This window comes from Somniosus microcephalus, chromosome 22 (assembly GCF_052327205.1).
Source record: "Somniosus microcephalus isolate GS21.2 chromosome 22, FLI_Smic_1.0, whole genome shotgun sequence".
Classification (NCBI taxonomy): domain Eukaryota; kingdom Metazoa; phylum Chordata; class Chondrichthyes; order Squaliformes; family Somniosidae; genus Somniosus; species Somniosus microcephalus.
The window spans coordinates 58683204-58708243 of NC_141008.1; the positions used below are offsets into that span (position 1 = coordinate 58683204).

General features: G+C 44.3%; 1 protein-coding gene across 6 annotated transcripts in view; it reads right to left on the minus strand.

The window, feature by feature from the left end:
- mettl16 (methyltransferase 16, N6-methyladenosine) overlaps window positions 1–25040 on the minus strand; it is a 153145-nt gene that overhangs the window by 45968 nt on the left and 82137 nt on the right. For all 6 annotated transcript variants that reach the window (XM_085964847.1, XM_085964845.1, XM_085964846.1 and 3 more), the window contains exons 3-4: window positions 11485–11681; window positions 7195–7335 (exon numbers count right to left, since the gene is read on the minus strand). In XM_085964847.1, coding sequence (XP_085820973.1) covers window positions 7195–7335; window positions 11485–11681 — 338 coding nt within the window. The remainder of the gene's footprint in view (window positions 1–7194; window positions 7336–11484; window positions 11682–25040) is intronic.

Below are 25040 nucleotides of genomic sequence, written 5' to 3' on the forward strand. Positions count from 1 at the left end.
CAGTTTCAGGGTTGATTAATGCAAAACAACAAAAATCTTTTGATTAGGCAATGTTAATTTTAAAGCAGTAGTCACAACATTTACTTTGCCAGCTGTACATTGTTCCTGTTTATTCCACAAGGTATTGTGTTCAAACACAAAATGCTAATAATGATTAATTTTTAAAAATTCATATCCTCACTCATTGACAGTAATTGTACTTATCGTGTGCATCTTCACATTTTCACAAAACAATGCTCAACTGGAAATTCTGCTGTAAGCACCACTTGCATTTAAAAGATACAGCTCTGCAAATGTGTAAATATGAATCATAGAATGGTTACAGCATGGAAGGCGGCTATTTGGCCCGTCGAGCCCGTACCGACTCTCAGTTAGTCCCACTCCCCTGCCCTTTCCCCGTAGCCCTGAATTTTTTTTTCCTGCAGATACTTATCCAACTCCCTTTTGAAAGCCGCGATTGAGTCTGCCTGGAGGGAAAGCTGAAGGTCCGTGAGACGGTGGTGAAAGGATTGGAAAACGTTGGAGGTAAGGGAATGGTCCGCTTCATGCCATCCTTTGTATGCAGTGCTAAGGCACTTGCATTCTCCCCTCTTTTCATTCTAATTGGTGTCTCTGCCACACGTCTAACCCCAGCTAAGAGAATGGTGGGGAAGTGACTTGCTCCCAGCTCTCTTCCATGACTAGGTGTCCAAGACTGGCCAGATTGGGCGATTACTTTGGATCATACAGACTTCCAAAAGACCTTTTGATATGGTACCACGTATTGGACTCCTGACTAAGGTCAGAGCATGTGCAGTCAGGGGACAAGCAGCAGAATGGACAGCAAACTGGCTACAAAACAGAAAACGGAGAGCTGGGATTAAAGGTAGTTACTGAGACTGACGGAAGGTGGGAAGTGGCGTTCCACAGGGATCGGTGCTGGGACCAGTGTTGTTCACCATTTACATAAACGATTGGGACTCCGGAATCAGAAATACAATTTCAAAATTTGCGGTTGACACCAAATTGGGGGGTGTAGTTAATACAGAGGAGGACTGTGAAAAAATACAGGAAGACATTAATAAACTTACAGAATGGGCGTGTAAATGGCAAATTAATTTCAGTACAGATAAGTGTGAGGTGGTGCATTTTGGTAGGAAAATCAGGAAGTCACATACAGCTTGGAAAATAAGAGTCTAAATGGGGTAGAGGAGCAGAGGGATCTGGGGGCACAAATTCTGGGGGTACAGATTCCCAAATCACTAAAAGTAGCGACACCGGTTAACAAAGCCACAAAAAGTGCAAACAAAGCACTGGGTTCATTTCTAGAGGGACAGAATTCAAAAGCAGAGAAGTTAAGATAAAATTCTATCAAACCTTGGTTAGACCACATTTGGAGTACTGTGTACAGTTCTGGTCTCCATATTACAAAAAGGATATTGAGGTACTGGAGAAGGTGCAAAAAAGATTTGCAAGGATGATACCAGAACTGTGGGGGTATAACTATTGGGAGACTGAACAGGCTGGGGCTCTTTTCTCTAGAAAAGAGAAGACTGAGGGGTGACCTGATAGAGGTCTTTAAGATAAATTAAGTTTGCAGACGACACAAAGCTGGGTGGGCGTATGTTCTGTGAGGAGGATGCAGAGAAACTCCAGTATGATTTGGACATGTTGGGTGATTGGGCAGATGCATGGCAGATGCAGTATAATGTGGATAAATGCCAGGTTATCCACTTTGGTGGCAAAAACAGGACGACAGATTAATATCTGAACGGCAATAGATTGGGAATAGGGGAAGTGCAACGAGACCTGGGTGTCCTTGTGCACCAGTCGCTGAAGGTAAGCATGCAGGTGCAGCAGGCAGTTAAGAAGGCAAATGGTATGTTGGCCTTCATAGCGAGAGGATTCGAGTACAGGAGCAAGGATGTCTTGCTGCAGTTGTACAGGGCCTTGGTGAGACCACACCTTGAGTATTGTGTTCAGTTTTGGTCGCCTTATCTGAGGAAGGATGTTCTTGCCATGGAAGGAGTTCAGCGAAGATTCACCAGACTGATACCTGGGATGGCAGGAATGACGTATGAGGAGAGATTGGGTCGATTGGGCTTATATTCGCTAGATTTAGAAGAATGAGAGGGGATCTCATTGAAACGTATAAAATTCTAACAGGACTAGACAGACTAGATGCAGGAAGGATGTTCCCGATGGCAGGGGAGTCCAGAACCAGGGGTCACAGTCTAAGGATAAGGGGTAAGCCATTTAGGACTGAGATGAGGAGGAATTTCTTCACCCAGAGAGTGGTGAACCTGTGGAATTCTCTACCACAGAAGGCAGTTGAGGCCAACTTATTAAATATATTCAAGAAGGAGTTAGATATATTTCTCAAGGCTAAAGGGATCAAGGGATATGGGGAGAAAGCAGGGACATGGTACTGAATTTGGATGATCAGCCATGATCTCATTAAATGGCGGAGCGGGCTCGACAGGCCAAATGGCCTACTCCTGCTCCTATCTTCTATGTTTCTATGTTTCCACTACCCTTTCAGGCAGTGCATTCCAGATCTTAACCACACGCTGCGTAATAAAGTTTTTTCTTATGTCGCCTTTGGTTCTTTTGCCAATCACTTTAAATCTGTGTCCTCTGGTTCTCGGTCCTTCTGCTAATAGGAACAGTATCCCTCTATCTACTCTGTCCAGACCCCTCATGATTTTGAATACCTCTATCATATCTCCTCTCAATCATCTCTGCTACAAGGAGAACAACCCCAGCTTCTCCAGTCTATCAATGTAACTGAAGTCCCTCATTCCTGGAATCATTCTCGTAAATCTTTTCTGCACCTTCTCCAAGGCCTTCACATCCTTCCTAGAGTGTGGTGCCCAGAACTGGACACAATACTCCAGCTGGGGCCGAACCAGTGTTTTATACAGGTTCATCATAATTTTCACACTTTTGTACTCTTTACCTCTATTTATGAAGCCCAGGATCCCATAAGCCTTTTTAACTGCTATCTCAACCTGCCCTGCCACCTTCAACGATTTGTGCACACATACCCCCAGGTCTCTTTGTTTGTGCGTCCCCTTTAGGATTGTACCATTTGTGCCATTGGTAGTAATACTGTAATTAGGTTTGTTTGGAACCATATTTAGTGACTACTGGAAAGTACTTTGAATGTAATGCACATTACTATTGCCTCCGCTTCCTTGAAAACAAAGTTGTTGGGAAGCTGACAGGGAATCTTCTATTTAAAATCTCCCAGGCAAAAGACAAGTGACATAGTGATTCATGTGGCAGGTATTCCAGCTGGGAGCACTATACGTTTTAAATGGTGCTTCCACTACATCCTACCTCAGCAACCTCCTCCAGCCCTGGGTTCCCTGCATACACTCGTGCTTTTCTGACTATGGTCTACTGTATGTTTCCCCTTCCCTACTCCCTATCATCAGTGGCAGATATATCTGGAATTCTTGCCCTAAATCCTTGCTACATCTGTGTCTCCTTATAAACAATTGCTTTGACCACACCATAGGTTAACTTTCCCAACACCTTCCATATTGCTCTTTGGGTCCTCCCCTCACCAGTGAACTTTGTTATGTCAAAAGCACTACATAAATTCAAGTTGTTGTTGATATGCCTCTTTTCTATTCCTGGAGCTAACCTTGGAACTCAGTAATGGCTGGAGCTCATGACACCAGCCAAGATGCTTGTAGAGCATGGCATAGATGACAGACTGAAACAAACATTTTCTGATTTGCTGACATCTTAGCTATCAGGAAATCTTACAGCTGTCCACCTTTTTCATGTCCAGCAGACATACCACGACTGTGGTAACCAACTCATTTTTTTCCTTGGTGAATATTCAAGCAGTTACAGAAAACAATTAAGTGAATATTTGCATACATTAAATGATCATAAAAATAGTACCACATTGTAAGTAAATGTGCTGTCAGCGTCCCACACAAAATGAGCTCTAGCTCTTTCTTATTACATTTCTTTTTTCAGTCAATACATCAATTGCTGAGCAAATAGTGTAAAATGTCAGCATTTCTTTTAGCAGTTTTCTGCACATCTGAATAACTTTTATCAAGTGCGTCCCCAGTACTGTAATAATGCCGATTATTGTTGGCTGGATATCAGGATGATTACTTGACTAAATTTTCTGTCAATTAATTTTTTTAATTGATTATATTCAGCTAATCAACGCAGGCCTATTGCACCATGCCAAAGTCTCACAGTAAATGAAATTTAATTCAAAAGTCATTATGTACGAATACAGATCGAGAAATGAGTGCAATAGTGCAAGACAATTCCAGACATTAATATGTGACAATCTTAGAACTGGAGTAAAAGGCCGCATTTGAGCATGTTTGGAAATTCATCAATTGCTGAGCAAATAGTGTAAAATGTCAGCATTGCAAGAGCTGCAACATCTTGCAAAAAATGAGAGTAGTGAAAGAAAGAAGGCAAGTTCATATTTGTAACCAATGTATCTGGATAATTCCATTTAAAATGCAAACATCCAAAACACACCGAGGTACTATTTGATTTCTTATACTATATAGTTAGATCTTTTGATTTTTGGATTTTAGCTTTCCAAAATAAAATTAAGTCAGCTGCAAGTGAGTCAAAAATGAAACAAAATAGAATCAAGAAACTTGGGTTTAATTATGAAAACAATGAAATCAAAAAAGCATATGAACTCAATGTGTGGAAATCTATTTTTCGCAAAAGAGAGGGGCATACTATTTGCCATGTAACATGAGCCCTCCTACTTGCTTATGGCTGGAGGGGTGGTCTTTTTACCTTATGATTTCACGAGGCATTTTAAGATTTTAACACTTTTATCCACAATTTTGGAATTCACGTCCCCCAAATCAACTGCTCTTTTACAATGTCTGCGAGCAGAATTCGAGACAACAATCTGTGGAGGGAGGAGGTGGGAGAAAAATGAACAGACAACTAAAAATAGAGGGTCACCTGCTCAAAGTAGTCAATTCATTTTCAAGTGTTTAAAACATCAACATCCCACTGTCAGAAATGTTGCAAATTAATATTACTTAGGTGAAATTGTAGTTCACACACAGTTAAATTCAACTGGTAGTATATTAGGCTCAGCATGAATAAAGATGACTTCCACTTATGTTTCACATGTGTTAGTATTAACAACTTGCATTTATAGAACGGTTTTAAAGATAGAAAAAAACAGCCCGTTGCTTCACAGAGATGTTAAGGAAAAAATGGATACCGAGCCAGAGGGGATATTAGGAGGGGTGACCAAAAGCTTGGTCAAAGAGGTGGATTTTAAAGACGGTCTTAAAGGAGGAGAGGGAACAGAAGAGGCGGAGGGGGTTGGGGATAGAATTCTAGAGCATGGGGCCTAGGTGGCTGAAGGAACAACCACCAATGACGGGGCAAAGAGAGGGGGTTGCATTAGAGGCGAGAGCGAGAGTAACTGAGTTCTGGGGAGAGGGAGGGGGTTGTAGGACTGGAGGAAGTTGGAGATTGGGAGGGGCGAGGATGAGAATTTTAAATTTGGGGCGGTGTAGGTCAGCGAGGACAGGGGTGATGCATGAGCGAGGGCAACCCCACTGAAATGGGCAATGGAGGAGGAGGATAGTCTGGTTAACCGTGTTGAAGGCTACAGAGGAAGATGAGGAAGGATGATGCACCATGATCACGGTCAGTCATTTGTCACTCTGATTAGGGCAGTTTCAGTGCTGTGGTGAGGCAGAATGGAGAAATTTAAACAGGGAGTTGTGGGAAAGATGGGCACAGATTTGGTAAGAGTGTTTAAGGACGTGAGGAAAAAAGGGAGATTGGAAATGGGGCGGTAGTTTGCAAGGTGTTTTTTTTAATTTTTTTTTAAAGAGGACATGTGATGATCGAGGTTTTTTAAAAGGGAGTGGGAACCATTTACAATGTCAGCTAGTGTGCGGGTCAGGAAGGGAAGTTGGGTGGGCAGCACTTCAGTGGGAATGGTGTCAAAGGAGCAGTAGATGGGTTTCATGAACAAGATGAGATCAGCGAGGGCATGAGGGGATATGGGAAAGAAACTACAGAGGCATGGGTTCAAGTCGAGGGCAGGGGGCCTGGGGGGAGCTTTGCTTGGTGGGAAAGGGGAAGCGGCAGAGGCAACTGGATAGGTGATCTCAACTTTAGTGACAAAGGAGACTATTAGCATAAAGACTCAATTTTAGAAACTGATTTTAAAATATTAAGAAAACAAGCTGGAGACCAGATGATTACTGAACATCTAGGGTGATATTTCCTTCAGACAGTTCTGTCTCTCAAAAGTGCCAACACTGACTTTGCTTAGTTTTCTATTTTCTCTCCATTATGTTCCATAATAACTACCTTTCAGCTTGAAAGGCAGTACAGTGTACACCAGAGACTTCTTCATAGCCACCATCAATGTTGGTCTATGACAGTGTGGGACTGGTTCCACTATCTCGCAGTATGGAATGCTACTTTGTCACATAGTGTGGCTTTAGAGCACTGGCTGTGACCTACAAGTTCACAAACTATGGGGGAAAACTGATTGGAAAACTTTGATTCAGAGGATGCACTGATTGGGACCCCTGCACTCAAATAGGTCTGGCCCATTAGTAACATCTTCAATAATGCTGGCCCAGGATCAAAGGCTTTTCTCGGAGGAACCTTGGTGAGGATGTTGTAAGCAAATTTAATCTTTGTGTAAAAAACACTAGCTTCTGATTCTTCAATTTCAAACCTACAGAGTCCCTTTGAAATTAGATGGAATAATTGGAATACAAGCAGAATCATTCAGCTAAGGTTCTGACAAGATTATTTAAATCAAATAAATAATTGTAGTAATTCTCATAGGCTTTAAGAACAAAAAGTAACAGCAATTAGTGGAACTTGTGAATTAGTTTTTTTTAAACAGACATTTAAATTATTAGATTAGCGAACATGGAGAAAACAAATTAGCCTAATAAGGTTGTGACACTTGGCTACCAACGTATATCCGATTCTGGCTTACTGCTGTTTCCCTGTTCCCTCTGTTCTATTCTTTCAGTCACCATGTCCCAGTCCTCTGGAAATCTCTCCCTAAATCACCACCCCTCACCACTCTCTCACTCCGATCGTGCCTTCCATCACCCCCCCCTTAATTTCTCTTGTCCTCAGTCACCATCCTTTTATACTCATGATTAAGGAAATAATTTGCCACGGATCCGAGAAAATGAATTCCCTTTTACCAACCTTTAATGAGGTCGGAAAAATTGTTCTGCTCCACATTTTTCTTTGCATAGTTAAAGCACATATCATCCACCTCGGTTGCAAGGAAGAACCAACCATTCATAGTGGCCCCAAGCAAAGGGTAGATGCAGGAGGCCCCAGTTCCTGTAATGTTCAAAAGAGTGACATTAGTTATTAGAGTCAAATTTGTAGCATGGTTTGTAAATATATATGCATCGGTTCTTCACATGAAAGAACCCAATGAATAGAAGGTGAACCTCGAAGTCAGTGGCTATTAAGAAGCTATTTATTTCAGCTGGGGTGCCTCCCAAGTCGACTCAAGTGGGCAGTGGTCGTGTACAATTTTTCTAACACTGCCAATTCCTTCTAGCTCGACCCAACATGAATGAAACCATGTAATATGAATTAACTATCAGCATATTTAGTGAACAGCATGTTTTTGCAGTATTTAGGCTTCAAGTGCAATGAATGGAGTGGTCATCGGGTGCATGGGCTTCTTCCTACTAAGTCACATGGCCTGCAGGAAAGGTGGTCCAAAATGACAGGTCAAATCAAATCAAATCAAATCAACTTTTATTGTCATTGTTAGTGCACAAGTGCAGTACAACGAAATGTAGGCTTGCGGCTCCCGAGAGTGTACAATTTGGATTAGGACACTTAAACATTTCAACATACATTTGTACATATATATTAGCATAAATATGACTTCACCCAGCCTTCTGATTTTTGAAATATTTCTCATCATCATTTGTTTAGTTCCACCAGGCTGTGCGTCAGGGGAGAGGGGGCTGGCAGACAACCTGCAACTGCATTCCTCAACCTGCTGCAATATATGCAAGACAAGAATAGCCTGCTTTAGTTGCCCTCCTACTCACCGCCCCCCCCCAACCCCCATAAACCTTCTGAACATCTTTGCATTTGCTTGGTCCCTTCCCAGGTAACCCAGCTGAGATCACAGAATTGCCATGCAAGAAACTGACAGCACAAATGAGTGCACGAATACCCTCTGATGCATTACAATTGTACAGTGAGCATTTTGAGAAGGACTCCAAGTATTGCTCGTTGGCCCCCTAATAATAAGTGTCAATCTGATTCATTTATTTATTTTTGGGACTGAGTTTAGATGGTCACTACAGACAGGTTTCATAGTAAATTACATGATGTAGTCATGGTATTCCACGAAGGTGGATAATTCAACAATGAAAAATAACACAAATTTGCATGGTCTTAATACTCCTGAGGAAGGACCTGTAAAACCTACCCTTTCAACAATCTACCAGCACAGCATCCTTCCAATTAGGCTGCCAATCTCATGCATATGTAGAGACCAAGAAAGCTGCAGCAGATTCCTGGTAATTTAGTTCAACATGTTAGCATTGTGTTTTTCCACATAAATTTACTCAAAATATACAGTACTTTTCACTGGAAGTATTTTATTTGTATTCATGTCAGGAGAGAGGGAAAATAGATAGGACACAGAAAATGCTTTTGTTATTTACATCTAAAAATAAAGACCAGGCTTACATATGATCAAACATACAGGAAACACAGGGCTACACAATTAGAATTTTACCAGTGTGGGTAAATTAGTCACACCTCATTAATAGAACATCAGCATAAATCCTGACAACAAGGAAACCCATGAGCAGCTATTCAATATCCTATTCAGGGTGCTTCTGGAAAAATAGCTAAAGAATAATAAGAATGCCATCTCCAGTTTAAAATAGAGATCGACTGCAATTATTGACATTTGACAGCAATTATTAGTCTACTATGGTATTTTAGTCTAAGCATCAGTGGCATTAGGTTCAGCATTGAAATATGTGGGTGCTAATCGAGTATTATTAACCTGCCTTTCATTTTTTTCCCCTTTCTCTGATTTTTAAACCTCACCCTCTACATCTGAAGGTGGTGATTCATTCTGAGCTATCGCACAATAGGCAGGAACAGCATTCCTGCACCTTATGGAAATGATTATTCATTGATGTTTGCACAGTGAGTGCAGGCTGACTATTTTACCAAGCAAGGCATCACATCTGAACCGGATTCTGAAATCCCCGCAAGCACACTTTTAGCAAGCAGAAACGAGAACCCAAGGTGGATTTGTTTCACCGCCCTAGATCAGATAGTCGAAGGCCACATTGTGGTGGCCCACTGCTGCCCCAGCTGATATCAGCTAACAGAGCACAGACCAACGAACAAAGTTGGAATCTTCCTGGCCTGCATCAATTAGTAGCACACACCTGCAACATCTTCCCACTGAGAACAGACAAGGAACCGTGCGCTGGCCTGTTTAGATGGTTGAATAGCTTCAGTGACGTGTAATATTCAAAACAAAATGAAAACTGTGCAGCCACATTTGACACTGTGTGACGTAAAGAAAACTACCAGGCACTTGGTCTAGGCGTTAAACAAAGCTTTAGTCAACTGTTTTACAACATGGAGATCTAGTTGTGTCCTTCACTAGTTCCTGTTAAAGAATGTCCTGAGCAAGCTGGGCCCATGCCCGAGTATTTATACTCTCCCTGGACAGCGCCACCAGCAGGCCGCCCAGTATTATTTCTTAAGTCATTTCCACATGAATGGCTGATTCATGTCACTGTGTCCATAGGTAACTTGACAGTGTTTAATTGTGACGGCTAGTACACGAGGGAGACTTAACAGCACAGAAGAAACTAGTGGAGGTTATGAAAGTTGGTTGACAATTAATGCCAGTAAGTATCTGAATTGGCATGATGGCAATCTGAGGTGGGTCTCAATAAAACACTGAGATTTGGAACTAGTAGCTTGATTACTTTACAATAGTAAATGAAGGTCAAGTTTTGGATTGCATTGGAATTTTTTACCACTATAACAGGGTAGTAGTTCCTATCCTGCTCATTTAAAAAAAAAAAATTCTGAATTCCCACACCTCCAGACGGTGTACCTGGGAGTTTATATACAGCACTCTTGTCAAACAGATTGATGGTTCCTTTTCATAAAGAAACATCTTGGGAGTTGTAATCAGCTGTATCCTTGCCTTGATTAGTGGTAATGTCAAGGTTTCCACATTGAACTGCAGTACAACCCCCAGATTCCCACAGTTTGGTCATCAACTTAGTGTTAGGTACCATTGGTCCCACTGGTGAGTTGAGAAAGCAAAGAATCAGCATCGATGGGACATAGGCCAATTAACAGCAGTGACTAGGTTTTTATTGGCAGGACTGATTATTGTATTTATGTCAGTACGGAACAGCATTACTGGATGACAATTTAGTGCTGATAGAATTAAGGTTTTACGCAAATCTATGCAACTTAAACTTTATTTGTGGTTTTCTGCTGTTATAGGATTTGAGGTTTACTACAGCACAAAGGATTTCCAAATTATTCATGCTCTTCTGGCTCAGCAGACTGAGTACTGTCAGTACAACGCATCAAGCGCGGTTTTTTCAACAAAAATAAACATCTTAATACAAAAGTTTTTTAAATGTAAGTAATGTCAGAAAAATCATGTCTTAAAGTAATAACACGCTGTGTCACAAAGAGGCAGAATACTGACTCATCCTTGTGATTTGTCACATGACGAGTTACCAACCTTGGAAAATCGGTCAACTCAGAGGTCAGAGGTCGACAGCTTTCCCACAAGCAGAGAGAGAGAAAGGGAGGAACTCATCCCCACCAACAAAAGCCCAGCTCACCCTGGGCTACTCCCATGCAATAGTAAAAAAGCGGCCATGGAGCCAGCAACCCCTCCTTCTGTTTCACACAGCTTCTTTCTCATAACTACAGCACTGTCACAAAGATTATCAATACATTAATACAGAAAAAAAACCTGGAACCAATGTGCTTTAATGTTACATCACAGATTCCAGTACGATATTTTTATCACCTCAAATTTCTCTCACTGATATTGTAAAGCTCAAAATGCTCTCCAAGTTTTGCAGGACAATATCTATAATTTTGGTACAGCAAATACAAAAGCAAAATACTACAGATGCTGGAAATCTGAAATAAAAACAGAAAATGCTGTAAATACTCAGAAGGTCAGGCAGCATCTGTGGAGAGAGAAACAGAATTAACGTTTCAGGTCAATGATCTTTCTGATAATTGTGCTGCTTCGCTGTTTTCCGATTTCAGTGATGCAGTATGAAAATTTCACATGCCTGACATTACTTACACTTCACTGAAATCCTGGTGATACTGAACTAAAAATATACTCTTGGGGTCCAACTCAATGAAATAACCACTTCAAACTGATGAGCAATTCTTGGTTGGACTTAGCTGAAAGAGATAATAAAACCTGATGCTTCATACCAATGTCAATTCCTCGGATGAGTTTACTTTCCTCAGTGCCACTGCCGATCAGGTCTTCAACCCAGTGTATATAGTTGAGCCGCAAAGGAACGGTAGGAATCAATCTCTCCAATGGGATGTCAATCGTCAGTCCAAAGTCCTCCTTCAATAGTGTACATGTAAGGGCTCGGACTGCCTCAGGATCTTTAAAATTTAAACTGAAAATGAAGGAAACAAATGTGTTAATATTCAAAAGCAATTTTCCGCCAGATAAAAGCATAATGACATTTTGTTCTGTGGCAAGACACACTAGAACCCTGTTTACTAAAACTAAAAGGACAATGAGCTCCACTAAGATGCCTGCCAGAGTCAAATAGTTTGAATGCACCATCAAGATTCATACATGAAGAATGACATCTTAAGCAAAGGCCCGGAGGGCTGTAGATGCCTGTGGAACTGCCTTCAAGAAAGGATGGGGTGAATTTCAGAACAGTAAAAGCAGAAAAAATGCCTCTCTCTTTCTGGAAAGGTATGATTTTAAATAATTGGTCTGGTGCACCACTAAACTACTCAGTCAGTTCCACATCCCTCAGATCGGCTGAAATGACAGACACAATATTGAGCAATTGCATCCATCACTATTCCACGTATTGTCTGGGGATAGACGCACAGCTGCAGACTGTTCAATCCGCCACGATGGAAAATGCCAGTTCTGACAGTGCATCAGAATAAGACTCTGCTAGAAACTGTTAATACATTTTAATTGGCAGATTGGTGGCAACAGAATCACAATATCAGTGATCCTACCACCAGCAATACCAATTAGGGATTGTGCTCCCTTAAACTGAGTGGGGCTTCTTCATTACTCAAATCAGCATGTCCAGCTGGAGCAAAACACCATAGGAACATGGTTCTATTACAGAAAAGAATGGAATAAGGAATCCGATTCCCATGAAGTAATGGGGTTCCAAGTGCATTCTCAGTGGTAAATAAAATGACCCCATTACCTGACTGTAGATGCATGCCCTGGTCACACAGCAGCACAGTGCAGAATAACACTACAGATGGCAAAAGGGTCGAGTGTCCCATTCAAAATATAAGGCTGCATTTAGTGAAAGTAGTTGACATGCCCATGACATGGTGAGTACTTAATCTGAATTCCATCCAAATTAAAAGACAAAGGCCTAGAAATTCAGTATAGCCACGTTTGGGGCGCTACAGCATGGCGTTCGCTAGCTTTTGCGCCCGGCGCAACTTAGCGCCACCTTCGCCGATATTCAGTTGCATCGCCCCAAGAGGTTGCTGCTGCGCTAAAGCAGGCGATGCATGACTATCATTAGGCGCTAAGCCGGCGATCCGGGGCGCAAACACCGAAGGCGGGCGCAGCGCAGGTGCGGCGAGGTGCTCATTGAGGGCAGACAGTCAGGCGCCGGTCAGCACTTAAAGGGGGAGGGTGGAATTGCTTGGCTGCCACGCCCTGCACACTGCAGCCCTAAGGCAAGGCCTGAACACTGCTTCTGGAACAGCTCCACGCCCAGGAAAATGGAGAAGGCCAGGGAGAGAGCGCAGCGCTTCGGCGAGGGTGACCTGAGGCTGCTGGTTGGCGCAGTGGACCGCAGGCGCCATATCCTCTTCCCTGAGGGTGGCAGGAGGCCGCTGCCCGCCGAATATCGGAAAGCATGGAGGGATGTGGCAAACAGGGTCACGTCCAACAGCGTGGTTGGCAGGACACCAACCCATTGCCGGAAAAAATTCAACGACCTCACTCGGGTTGTCAGGGTGAGTACCCTTTCCAGTATCCTCCTCATCCCTGCATGTGCACCTCACTTTATGGCCAAACAGGTCTGAAAGCCCTAATGGCCAGCCCTCATCCAGCAGCTATGGGACTGTCATGAAAAGCACTTGCGCAATCAGGACTTTAGACACTGTCAGGGCTATTCGACCATGGGAGGCAGTGCGGGCAAGATCAGGGCTTGACACTGTCAGGGCTAATCGAACATGGGAGGCAGTGCGGGCAAGATCAGGGCTTGACACTGTACTTAGAGGCGGTCCTTTCTCTTGCAGGCCAAGCCGGCGCATAACAGAAGACAGCAGCGACAGACCGGGGGAGGCCGTCCTGACCTGAAACAGCTGAGCGACCTCGAGCAGCGAGTGGAGCGGATCATGGCAGGCCGGCTGAGTGGCCCCGTCGCCAATGGAGATGCTGACCCTGTTCTGGGCACCAATGGTAAGGTCATCACCTTTTTGACCTCTCCCTTTCCACTTGCGCCTCACACCAGCATCCTTTGCCATTATCGAACCAATGCAGTGCACAGCAGCACTCATGCCGCCCTCGCTGCCGCCCTGTCCTCACTCTAAAGCAACTCTTGTGCCTCCCTGCTTTCAGATGGTGACTCGCCAGGTGTGGAGGCGGCCCCTCAAGCTGGCACTGTGTCCGAGTCAGACATAGAGGAGGAGGAAGAGGAAGCCAGCCCATCAGGGACACCCTCAGCTGAGGCAGCCCATGGCCATGATGGTGACACGTCTTCCCTGGAGGGGAGCAGGGGGAGGGGGAAGGGTCGGAGGATAGTGAAGCTCCGGGGACCAGCGGGCTGCAGCAACGCGGGAGGGGTGGGGAAGCTCGGCGGCCTTCTCCCCCGAGGGTGAGTGCGACCTCCGGTCCTGCTACGGTGAGCGCAGAGGAGGTGCAGCTCCTAGCGGAAATGGGCGCCCAGGCTGAGCGCAGGCACACTGAGCTCATGGCTGCAGTGGCAAGGATGCCTGACTCCATAGAGTCACTGGCAAGGAGTGTGCAGGAATTCGGGGCAGCACAGGCCAGGAGTCTGCAACAATTCAGTGCAGCACAGGCCAGGAGTCTGCAGGACATCGCGGCAGCACAGGCTAGGAGTCAGCAGGACTTCGCTGCATCACAGGCGGCTTCTAGCCAAGTGCTCAGTTGTGCCGTGCATTCACTGGCTGCTGTCATGCAGACACAGACCAGGGCCACACGGGCACTAACTGCTGCACACTCGCTGGATCGGCCAGGCATCGCCGGGGCACTCGCTGTGCCGCAGCAGCCCAGCAGTCTGTGCCTCAGCAGATTGCTGCGCATGCTGCAGTGCTGGCCCGTGCGCGTGCCAATGTATCAGCCGACCAGGGAGTGCCTGTGATCTGTCAGGTTGGCAGCATTCCTGCAGCCAACACTGTCACTCCTCCATTGCAGCTGCCACCAGCTGTTGGACAGACTGCTGCCGCCCAAGCAGAGTTGGAGCAGTCAGCAGCCGGCCCCTCCAGTCCCAGAGCTGGTCCAGGCCGACCCCAAAGGGCATCTGCCGTCTCATCATCTGACCCTCAGCAGCCTTCCCCCCAGCCTTGCTGCAGCCACTGGGGTCCCATTGAGGAGGAGCTGCAGGGCGGGTAGGGGCCAGTCATGGAAGCGAAACGGATCACCCTCGCAGGGGAAAAAGTAGAAGGTGTGGCCAAATGTTTTGTTTTACTTATAAAAGCCGGGACTGGTGTATTTGTTTCATATATAAAGGCCGAGACTGGTATATTTGTTTTACTTGTAAAGGCCGAGACTGGTGTATGTGTGTTTTTGGGGAGGGTTTCTCTCCATTAGTTTGTCATGTGGGAAGGGCACAGAGGTATCACAGTAAAAAATTTTCTTAAATCGCACTGTCCATGCTTTCTTTTGGAAGTCCTGGTTGCCCTGCTCGGCCGAGGGCTTGTGGAGCAGCTACATTCATCTTCTGCCATTGGCACAAGCCATTCCCTGAGAGGGGGCCTAGAACCGACTTGCAATAAGCCGCCGACGGGCGGCCCTTGCACTTACTGCCTCCCTCCTGTGCTGGTCCTCCTCCTCTTCCTCCTCTGGTGGTCCTCCAATGTCTGCTGGCAGTGGCTGAGTCCTGCAGATAGCCAGGTTGTGCAGCATGCAGCACACGACAACGAAATGGGAGACTCGCTCAGGCGAGTACTGTAGGGCTCCCCCGGAACGATCCAGACAGCGGAACCGTTGCTTCAGCACGCCGATTGTTTGCTCAATGATGTTCCTGGTTGCTTGATGGCTGTCATTGTATCCCTCTTCAGCAGGGGTGCTGGGCGCACGGAGCGGGGTCATCAGCCAGGTGCACAAAGGATAGCCTTTGTCCCCGAGAAGTCATCCTCGTGGGTGAGGCTGGGCCTCGAACATGTCTGCCACAGAAGTCTGGCGCAGGATGAAGGCATCGTGGCTGCTGCCTGGAAAGCGGGCATTGACAGCTAGGATGAGCTGCCTGTGGTCACACACCAACTGCACGTTGAGCGAATGGTAGCCCTTCCGGTTGCGGTAATCCTCGGCATTCTCTAGAGGTGCCCGCAAATCCACATGCGTGCAGTCAATGGTGCCCTGCACCATGGGGAAGCCCGCTAATGCTGCAAAGCCCATTGCACGCTCTTGCTGCTTGTCAACGGTCATGGGGAAGGAGATGAACTGACGTCTCCTTCTGAAAAGGGCATTGGTCACCTGGCGGATGCAGCAATGTACCGCAAACTGGGAGGTGTTGGAAATGTCCCCAGCAGCGGATTGGAAGGAGCCGGTGGCATAGAAGTTGAGAGCCACCATCACCTTCACTGCCACCGACAGAGACGTCCTGCTCCTCAGCTGTGGCTGCAGATCTCCGCGAAGCAGGTGGCAGATCTCAGTGACCACCGCCCTTCTGAATCGCAGCCTCCGAACACACTGCTCCTCAGACATGTTCAGATATGAGAACTGCTGGCGGTATACCCTGGGTGGGTAAGGCCTCCTTTGCCGACGCCTGTTGCCCCTTCTCCGTCTGGCCATGACTGGCACTCTCTGACGGCGTCTCTGAGCCCTTTGAATGCAATGGAGAAGCCCAACGTTTCCACCCACTGCAGCCCCCATTATATGTTTCCAATCAATGCTATGACACTGAAGTTAAAGACAAGTGCAAAGCTGTGGCCTGAAGCCACAAGTACCTGTGCGAGTGTTGAGCCAAACCAGAATGCTCTCTACCTTTGTCTCTCTCCAAAGATCCGTCTCTCTCAAAGAAGGAGTGGTGCAAAATGGCTGCCATTTATACTGCAGGAGGAATCCCCTTTAATTAGCGCCCCCCGTGCCCCGCAGCGACTGGGAACCGTTCCCCTCTACCAGTCGCTAGGGGCGCCAGGCGCACAATAGGCCGGCGCCACTGAATTTCCGGTTCGGGGCGCACAAAGGGCGTTGCACCATGAAATGATGTCAGGATCTGCGCGCGCAGCTGAGCGCCCGCAAAGGTTTTGCGCCGCCGCTAAATCTTAACTGAAGTTTGCGAGAGGCGCAGATCGCGTGCGCCCGGCGCTAGCCGCTTAGCACCCCACTTCTCCTCCTCCTAAGGCGCTAGCGGCTGGCGCAAACAACTGAATTTCTAGGCCAAAATGTGTCCAGTGTTTATAAAACTACAAATCTGAATTGGATTCAAGATGTAATGGTGAATCTATATGAAACTCAACAAGACCGCAGTTGGAGTACTGTGTGCAGTTTTGGGCTCCACACAATAGCAAGGAAGTTGAGGAAAGAGAGAGGGTACAGCAGATTCAATAGGTTGCTGCCTGGTACAGTACAAGGAAATACAAATACCTGTATGAAGACTTGAAAAACTGGGGTTGTTTTCATAAGAACAGAGGGGATTATTAATACGATCATACAGCACAGGTGGCGGCCATTTGGCCCACCGTGCCTGTTTCAGCTCTTTTGAAAGAGCTATCCAATTAGTCCAACTCCCCTGTTCTTTTCCCATAGTCCTGCAAATCTTTCCTTTACAAATATTTATCCAATTCCCTTTTGAAAGTTACTACTGAATCTGCTTCCACCACTCTTTCAGGCAGTGCAATAAAAGGTCCTTACATTAGTAGACAATTTACTGGTTGGTATCAGCATTACTTTTCAAACAACCAAGAGAACTTTGTTACAGACCAGATACCATGTCATAGCAGCAGCACCTTTACACAGAAATTACGAGCAAATTTGGCTAGGGTAAATAAAATCAGAGAGTTAAATGCGTGGCTCAAAGACTGGTGTGGGAGAAATGGGTTTTGCTTCTTGGGACACTAGCACCAGTACTGGGACAGGAGAGAGCTGTTCCGTTGGGACGGGCTTCACTTGGCCAGTGCTGGGACTAGAATCCTGGCGAATCGAATAACTAGGGCTGTAGAGAGGGCTTTAAACTAATTAGTGGGGGGGGGAGGTTTCAAGAGAGCAAAAAATAAAAATGTCAGTGGAGAAGGCAATAGAGCAAGGTAGCAGTGGGGGAATTAAAAACCAGAGCGTGTCAGGAAGGGACAGAATGTATAAAGATAAAGGTAAAGTAGTAAAGGGGGTAAAAGCAGGAATAAATTGTCACAAAACATATTTAGAAGTTCTTTATCTGAATGCACGCAGCATTCGTAACAAAATAGACGAGTTGACGGTACAAATAACTACACATGGGTATGATCTGGTGGCCATTACAGAAACATGGCTGCAAGGTGACCATGACTGGGAACTAAACATCCAGGGGTATTTGACAATTAGGAAGGACAGACAGAAAGGAAAGGGAGGTGGGGTGGCTATATTAATAAAGGATGGAATCACTGCAATAGTGAGAAATGATATTGGGTCAAAGGATCAGGATAGTGAAACAGTTTGGGTGGAGATAAGGAATAATAAGGGGAAAAATCACTAGTGGGCGTAGTCTATAGGCCTCCTAACAGTTGCAACACTGTTGGTCGGAGTATAAATCAGGAAATAGTTGGGGCTTGTAATAAGGGAACAGCTATAATCATGGGGGATTTTAACTTTCATATTGACTGGACAAATCAAATTGGGCAGGGCAGCCTTGAGGAAGAGTTCATAGAGTGTATTAGGGACGGGTTCCTCGAGCAGTATGTTACTGAACCAACCAGGGGGCAGGCAATCTTAGATCTGGTCCTGTGTAATGAGACAGGATTAATAAAAAATGTCCTAGTAAAGGATCCCCTTGGAATGAGTGACCATAACATGGTTGAATTCCAAATTCAGTTGGAGGATGAGAGAGTTGGATCTCAAACCAGCGTACTGAGCTTAAATAAAGGAGACTATGAAGGTATGAGAGCAGAGCTGACTAAAGTGGACTGGGAAAATAGATTAAAGTGTGAGACGATACATGAGCAGTGGTGTACATTCAAGGAGATATTTCACAACTTTCAAGAAAAATATATTCCACTGAGGAAAAAGGGGCGTAAAAGAAAAGACAGCCATCCGTGGTCAAGTAAAGTAATAAAGGATAGTATCCGACTGAAAACAAGGGCATATAAAGTAGCCAAATCTAGTGGGAGGATAGAAGATTGGGAAGCATTTAAAAGCCAGCAAAGAATAACTAAAAGGTTAATTAAGAAAGGGAAGATAGATTATGAAAGCAAACTAGCAAAAAATATAAAAACAGATAGCAAGAGTTTCTACAGTTATATAAAAAGAAAAAGGGTGGCTAAAGTGAATGTTGGTCCCTTAGAGGACGAGACCGGGAAATTAGTGGTGGGGAACATGGAGATGGCAAAAACGCTGAACAAATATTTTGTATCAGTCTTTACAGCAGAGGACACTAAAAATATCCCAACACTGGACAAACAGGGGGCTATAGTGGGGGGGGGGGGGGGTGGAGGAGTTAAACACGATTAAAATCACTAAGGAGGTGGCACTCGGTAAGATAATGGGAGTAAAAGCGGATAAATCCCCTGGACCTGATGGCTTACATCCTAGAGTCTTGAGAGAAGTAGTGGTAGGGATTGCGGATGCATTAGTGGTAATTTTCCAAAACTCCCTGGATTCAGGAAAGGTCCCAGCAGATTGGAAAACTGCTAATGTAACGCCCTTATTTAAAAAGGGAAGTAGACAAAAGGCTGGAAATTATAGACCAGTTAACCTAACATCTGTGGTTGGTAAATGTTGGAGTCCATCATTAAGGAAGCAGTAACAGGGCATTTGGATAAGCATAATTTAATCGGACAGTAAACATGGTTTTATGAAGGGGAAGTCATGTTTGACAAATTTGCTCGAATTCTTTGGGGACGTAACAAACAGGGTGGATAAAGGGGAACCAGTGGATGTGGTGTATTTGGACTTCCAAAAGGCATTTGACAAGGTGCCACACAAAAGATTACTGCACAAGATAAAAAAATCACAGGATTGGGGGTAATATACTGGCATGGGTGGAAGATTGGCTATCTAACAGAAAACAGAGAGTTGGGATAAATGGTTCATTCTCGGGTTGGCAATCAGTGACTAGTGGTGTTCCGCAGGGGTCAGTGCTGGGACCCCAACTCTTTACAATCTATATTAACGATTTGGAGGAAGGGATCGAGTGCAACGTATCCAAGTTTGCTGACGATACAAAGATGGGAGGGAAAGCAGTAAGTGAGGAGGACATAAAAAACCTGCAAAAGGACATAGACAGGCTAAGTGAGTGGGCAGAAATTTGGCAGATGGAATATAATGTTGGAAAGTGTGAGGTTATGCACTTTGGCAGAAAAAAATCAAAGAGCAAGTTATTATCTAAATGGAAAGAAACTGCAAAGTGCTACAGTACAAAGGGATCTGGGGGTCCTGGTGCATGAAACACAGAAGGTTAGTATGCAGGTACAGCAGGTGATCAGGAAGGCCAATGGAATCTTGGCTTTTATTGCAAGGGGGCTGGAGTATAAAAGCAGGGAAGTCTTGCTGCAGTTATACAGGGTACTGGTGAGGCCACACCTGGAATACTGCGTACAGTTTTGGTTTCCACATTTAAGAAAAGATATACTTGCTCTCGAGGCAGTTCAGAGAAGGTTCACTTGGTTGATTCCGGAGATGAGGGGGTTGAGTAGGTCAGGCCTCTACTCATTGGAATTCAGAAGAATGAGAGGCGATCTTAGCGAAACATATAAGATTGTGAGGGGGCTTGATCGGGTGGATGCGGTGAGGATGTTTCTACTGATGGGTGAGACTAGAACTAGGGGGCATAATCTTAGAATAAGGGGCTGCCCTTTCAAAACTGAGATGAGGAGCAACTTCTTCACTCAGAGGGTAGTAAATCTATGGAATTTGCTACCTCAGAGAGCTGTGGAAGCTGCGACACTAAATAAATTTAAAACGGAGATAGACAGTTTCCTAGCTGATAAGGGAATTAGGGGTTACGGGGAGCGGGCAGGGAAGTGGACGTGAGTCTAGGTTCGGATCAGCCATGATCCTATTGAATGGCGGAGCAGGCCCGAGGGGCCGTATGGCCTACTCCTGCTCCTCCTACTTATGTTCTTATGTTATGTAGAACTTCAGGCTACAGTACTCTACACACCTTTAAACAAATATGTTTTTTATTCTGCAGTCTTATTTTATTAATAGGCAATTTCAATCAAATTAAAGTTACTGCAGGTATTATTCCCATAGCAACTGAGACATCTTAATCAAAAATTGATTATTTTAAAATGATAAAGCAGAGCTGTATGAGTACTGGAAAAACAGCTTGAACTTTTCCAATAGCTGGTTTACATCAGGGCCAGAAACTCAGTAACACATTTGCCATCCTATCTGTGTAAATCTACAATTTCAGTGTTTAGTCAGAATACAAATGATGCATTCAGAAAACTGACCAAAGTATTACAAAATACTCTTGTATTGCTACCTTTATAATTTTATTTTAAAAATTCCTCCCTTCCACCTTAAAGTCATCCCTGGCCAAAAGAACAGGGCCATTCAAACTACAGTACCATAAATTTTGCAGAGCTAAATCTTCACAAGAGCGTTCTTTACAAAATATTTATATGGCATTAATTTTGTGCCTGTTCACCTTTGTCCTTCACGATAAACATGACAGGAATGTTTACAATGGTTTAATTAACATGACACAAGAGCAAGCACCTAATTCGCAAAAATTAGGTCATAAAATGTTTCAATTTACAAAGGCAGGCCACACACTTTTGGTCAAATCCAAATCCATTCTTTCTGCCTCCCACAAATAACCTTCTAACGACAGATAAACTCACCCTCATTAAAGACTTGTAGAAATATTACTGGAGTTAAGTGCTGTATTTAATGTGGCAACAGATGGCAGATTCAGTGGAATGTGCATAAGGATCAGACATTCATGTTCCTGCAGGATTAGAAGTCTACAGCATTGCTGAAAGTCCTTAGAAAATATTAGTTTGGAGAGTCACGGGGATCTGAACTTGGATCTCCAAGCTAGGCATAGCATTGTATCGTGGCTAACGAGCCAAGAAAAAAAAGGCAGTTTCTCCTAACACACAAATACGCCCCTGCTTGCCTGAAGGTGGTAACTCATGCTGGAGTTCAGTTCCCCAGATAAGGTATCTCTCCCAAGTAGCCATTATTCATGTGTCAGCCATAAAGAAGGTCAGTAGATTGTACAACTATGTGTTTGGGGATAGCGTGGGGTAAGAAAGTGAACTGGCACATCACAGCTGCACCTGATCTTGTTCCTACCCATATCCACAAACACATACTTTCCACCAGGTCACTGGATAGCAATCAGGAGTAGGAAATCTGGTTGATGTACACACACATTGGTGCAGACAGGATCAAGCTTGGGTATGATGGTTTTTTTTAAAAAACTTGTTCATGGGATCTGGGCGTCGCTGGCAAGGCCAGCATTTATTGCCCATCCTTAATTGCCCTCGAGATTCTGTGGCTGAATAACCTTCCCAACACTCAAGGTTCACATATGAAATATGTTCATTGGATGAGATACTTAGTACATATGGAACTTTAACCTAACAAGAAGTCAGCTTCAAAAGAGGGGGAAAGAAAACTTACAAGGAAAAGAATTTCAGTTTTCAATACTCCCATCATCAGGTTTCCATTTACAATAAAAATAATTCAAAAGGGCTTCAGAACCATAAGTTTAATAATTCAGGATGGGGGTTATAATTATGAAAAGGCAAGATCAGTTTTTATACAGTTAGTTGTGTTGTTCAGTTCATTAGATGTATGCTGAGGGTGCCACATTTCTTCCCTATAACCTGTGATATATGATCGACCCGTGTTATTGTTTAAAGTTGCATTGGTTGATACTAAACTATTTAGTAAGCTAAGAAAATCATGTCCATCAAATGAAAACAGCAAAAATATACCTCAATAAACCCACTTTTACTTTTTATTTTGGGGGGGTGGGAAGTGATTTTTGTTTATTCTAATGCTGGGAGGGTACAATATGGTTACACCCTTAAAGAATATATAAAACTAAACTATACAACCTGTAACTACAATTGACATGATTGATCAATTTACAAAATGGAGCTAAAAGACCATAGTGTAAACACGTTCATAAAAAGATTCAATTTCAGAACAAAAACCACACAAAATTTATTTTGGATCCTTACAGTAGTAATATTTCAGCACAAACACCTGTGGCACTTTTATGTTCTTTTACTGACAACTACTGCACCATCAAGAAATCAAATACTTAATAGCTAAAACTTGCACCCCTGCTGGTGAATGAAAATACTAAAAAAGGAATGCGTCTTTTCAACAGAATTTGTCAAACTGGAAACTGTTGCGATTGCAACATGAATTTAAATTTGATCAGAATTTTTCATTAAGAAGCTAATCTTGACTGTTAATTATGTTTTCCTCCTCTCCAACTTTCTCCCTCTAGGGAGGCCATCGACTCCCTTGCTGGGGTAAGGTTTCACAGATGGTGGGCACCCTACAATACCTCATAGAAATGCTGACTAAATTAGTCCAATTCTGTTTTTATTGCATTGAATTGCAGGATTCTCTGGAACTTTTAAAGAGTGTTTGTGACTGGGGAGAAATGGATGGAATTGCAAAATGCAATCAGTGGCTATGGCCATTATCTACATGTGAGTAGCAACAGAATGCCAGCACACAATTCAACTGGGGGGGTAACCACAGCCAAGCCTAATCCTGCTCTCGCCCAATGACTACACATCTACACTCCCAGCCAGAGCCGGGAACCAGGACTACTGCCTGACTTTCCCTTCTCTAGCTCAGCGGTAGTTAATTGCATCACAGAATCACAGAAACCCCACAGTGCAGATAGAGGCCATTTCGGCCCATCGAGCCTGCACCGACACATATCCCACCCGATCCCCGTAACCCCTACACCAACACATATCCCACCCTATCCCCGTATTTAATCCCCCTAACACTAAGGGTCAATTTATCATAGCCAATCAACCTAACCCGCACATCTTTGGACTGTGGGAGGAAACCGGAGCACCCGGAGGAAACCCACGCAAACACGGGGAGAATGTGCAAACTCCACACAGCCAGTCACCCGAGGCCGGATTCGAACCCGGGTCCCTGGCACTGTGAGGCAACAGTGCTAACCACTATGCCACCGTGCTGCCCTCAGTTCAATCAGCGACCAGGTAACTCAGCAATTACCAGAGATTGAACCTGGGACACTCTGGTTCTGTATAGCCCAAGAGACGCAGACTTTAGCCATCAGGAGAACGGACTTCTTAAAAAAAATGGATATTGCTCTCTACTTTCTAGCCTTTCCATTACTGTTAACTGGTGTCTAAAGCTGTAAATGTCACTACAGGGGCACAGTCAACTGTTTCCTCTCCAAAAAGGGGAGATAATATGCACCTTGTCGGGTTCTCCTGGGTGAGAACAGATGAAAATCACAGTTGGCACTGGAATCAAACTACTGGGTTATGAAACAAGCATGCTTAATGCTGCACTATCAAGTTGCCCCTGTTAAGTTCATCTTGTGATTTTTCTTTTTGCAATGGTGCTCAAGACCTTGTCAGAAAGAACCTGTTACTGATCCAGTACAGAAATAACTGCTAGCCTCAAGACTAATAACTTCTCATTATGATTCCTATTATCTATCTGTTAAAAAGGTTTTGCACTCTGTCCTAGCTATGCAGCATCATTAGCTGCAGACATTATTGCTCAAAATACAGAAATTTCAAATGCCTTTCTCAAAGATCAGCTGGAGTTGTATACATGGCACTTTACATCAAGGCAATAATCCCAAATTCTGCAAAACATTTTGACGACTTTTACAATAGCCATGAGTAACACTTCTGAAATGCATGATCATCTTGATGTGCGACAAGACATGACAAGAGAAAGGCCCTCTTCTACTGCATGGAAACGGCAAGGATTAATGAGCCAAAAATGAATCATGGGAAGTTGGAAATTCCATGCATGCAGTCACGAGCTTAACAAAATCAGAAAATGCAATCAGTGGTGAATGTTAAAACAGGAAGGTGCAAACCTGGACTATGAACAGAATCATAAATCAGTGCCAATAAGAGCATAATGATCTATATAAAGGCAAGATAATGACCAATTAAGATTTCAATACATTGCTAACAAGCCAGAAAGGCATTAAAAAAACCTCCCATTATATTAAGAACACATAATTGGGGAAAAAAGGCACTTGGAGAATGCTGTCAAGACTATGCTTTACTACTGAAACCACGTTTCTGAATCTTGCAGCCCATCAAGGCACTCGCTGCCGCCTTACGAGCAGCAACGCCAATTGTCTCATCCTACTCTCACCGACCTTCCCGCCCACCACGCCCACTGGGGACAAATCTTGCCAATCTCCTCCCCGTCCAACCCACCCCCCCCC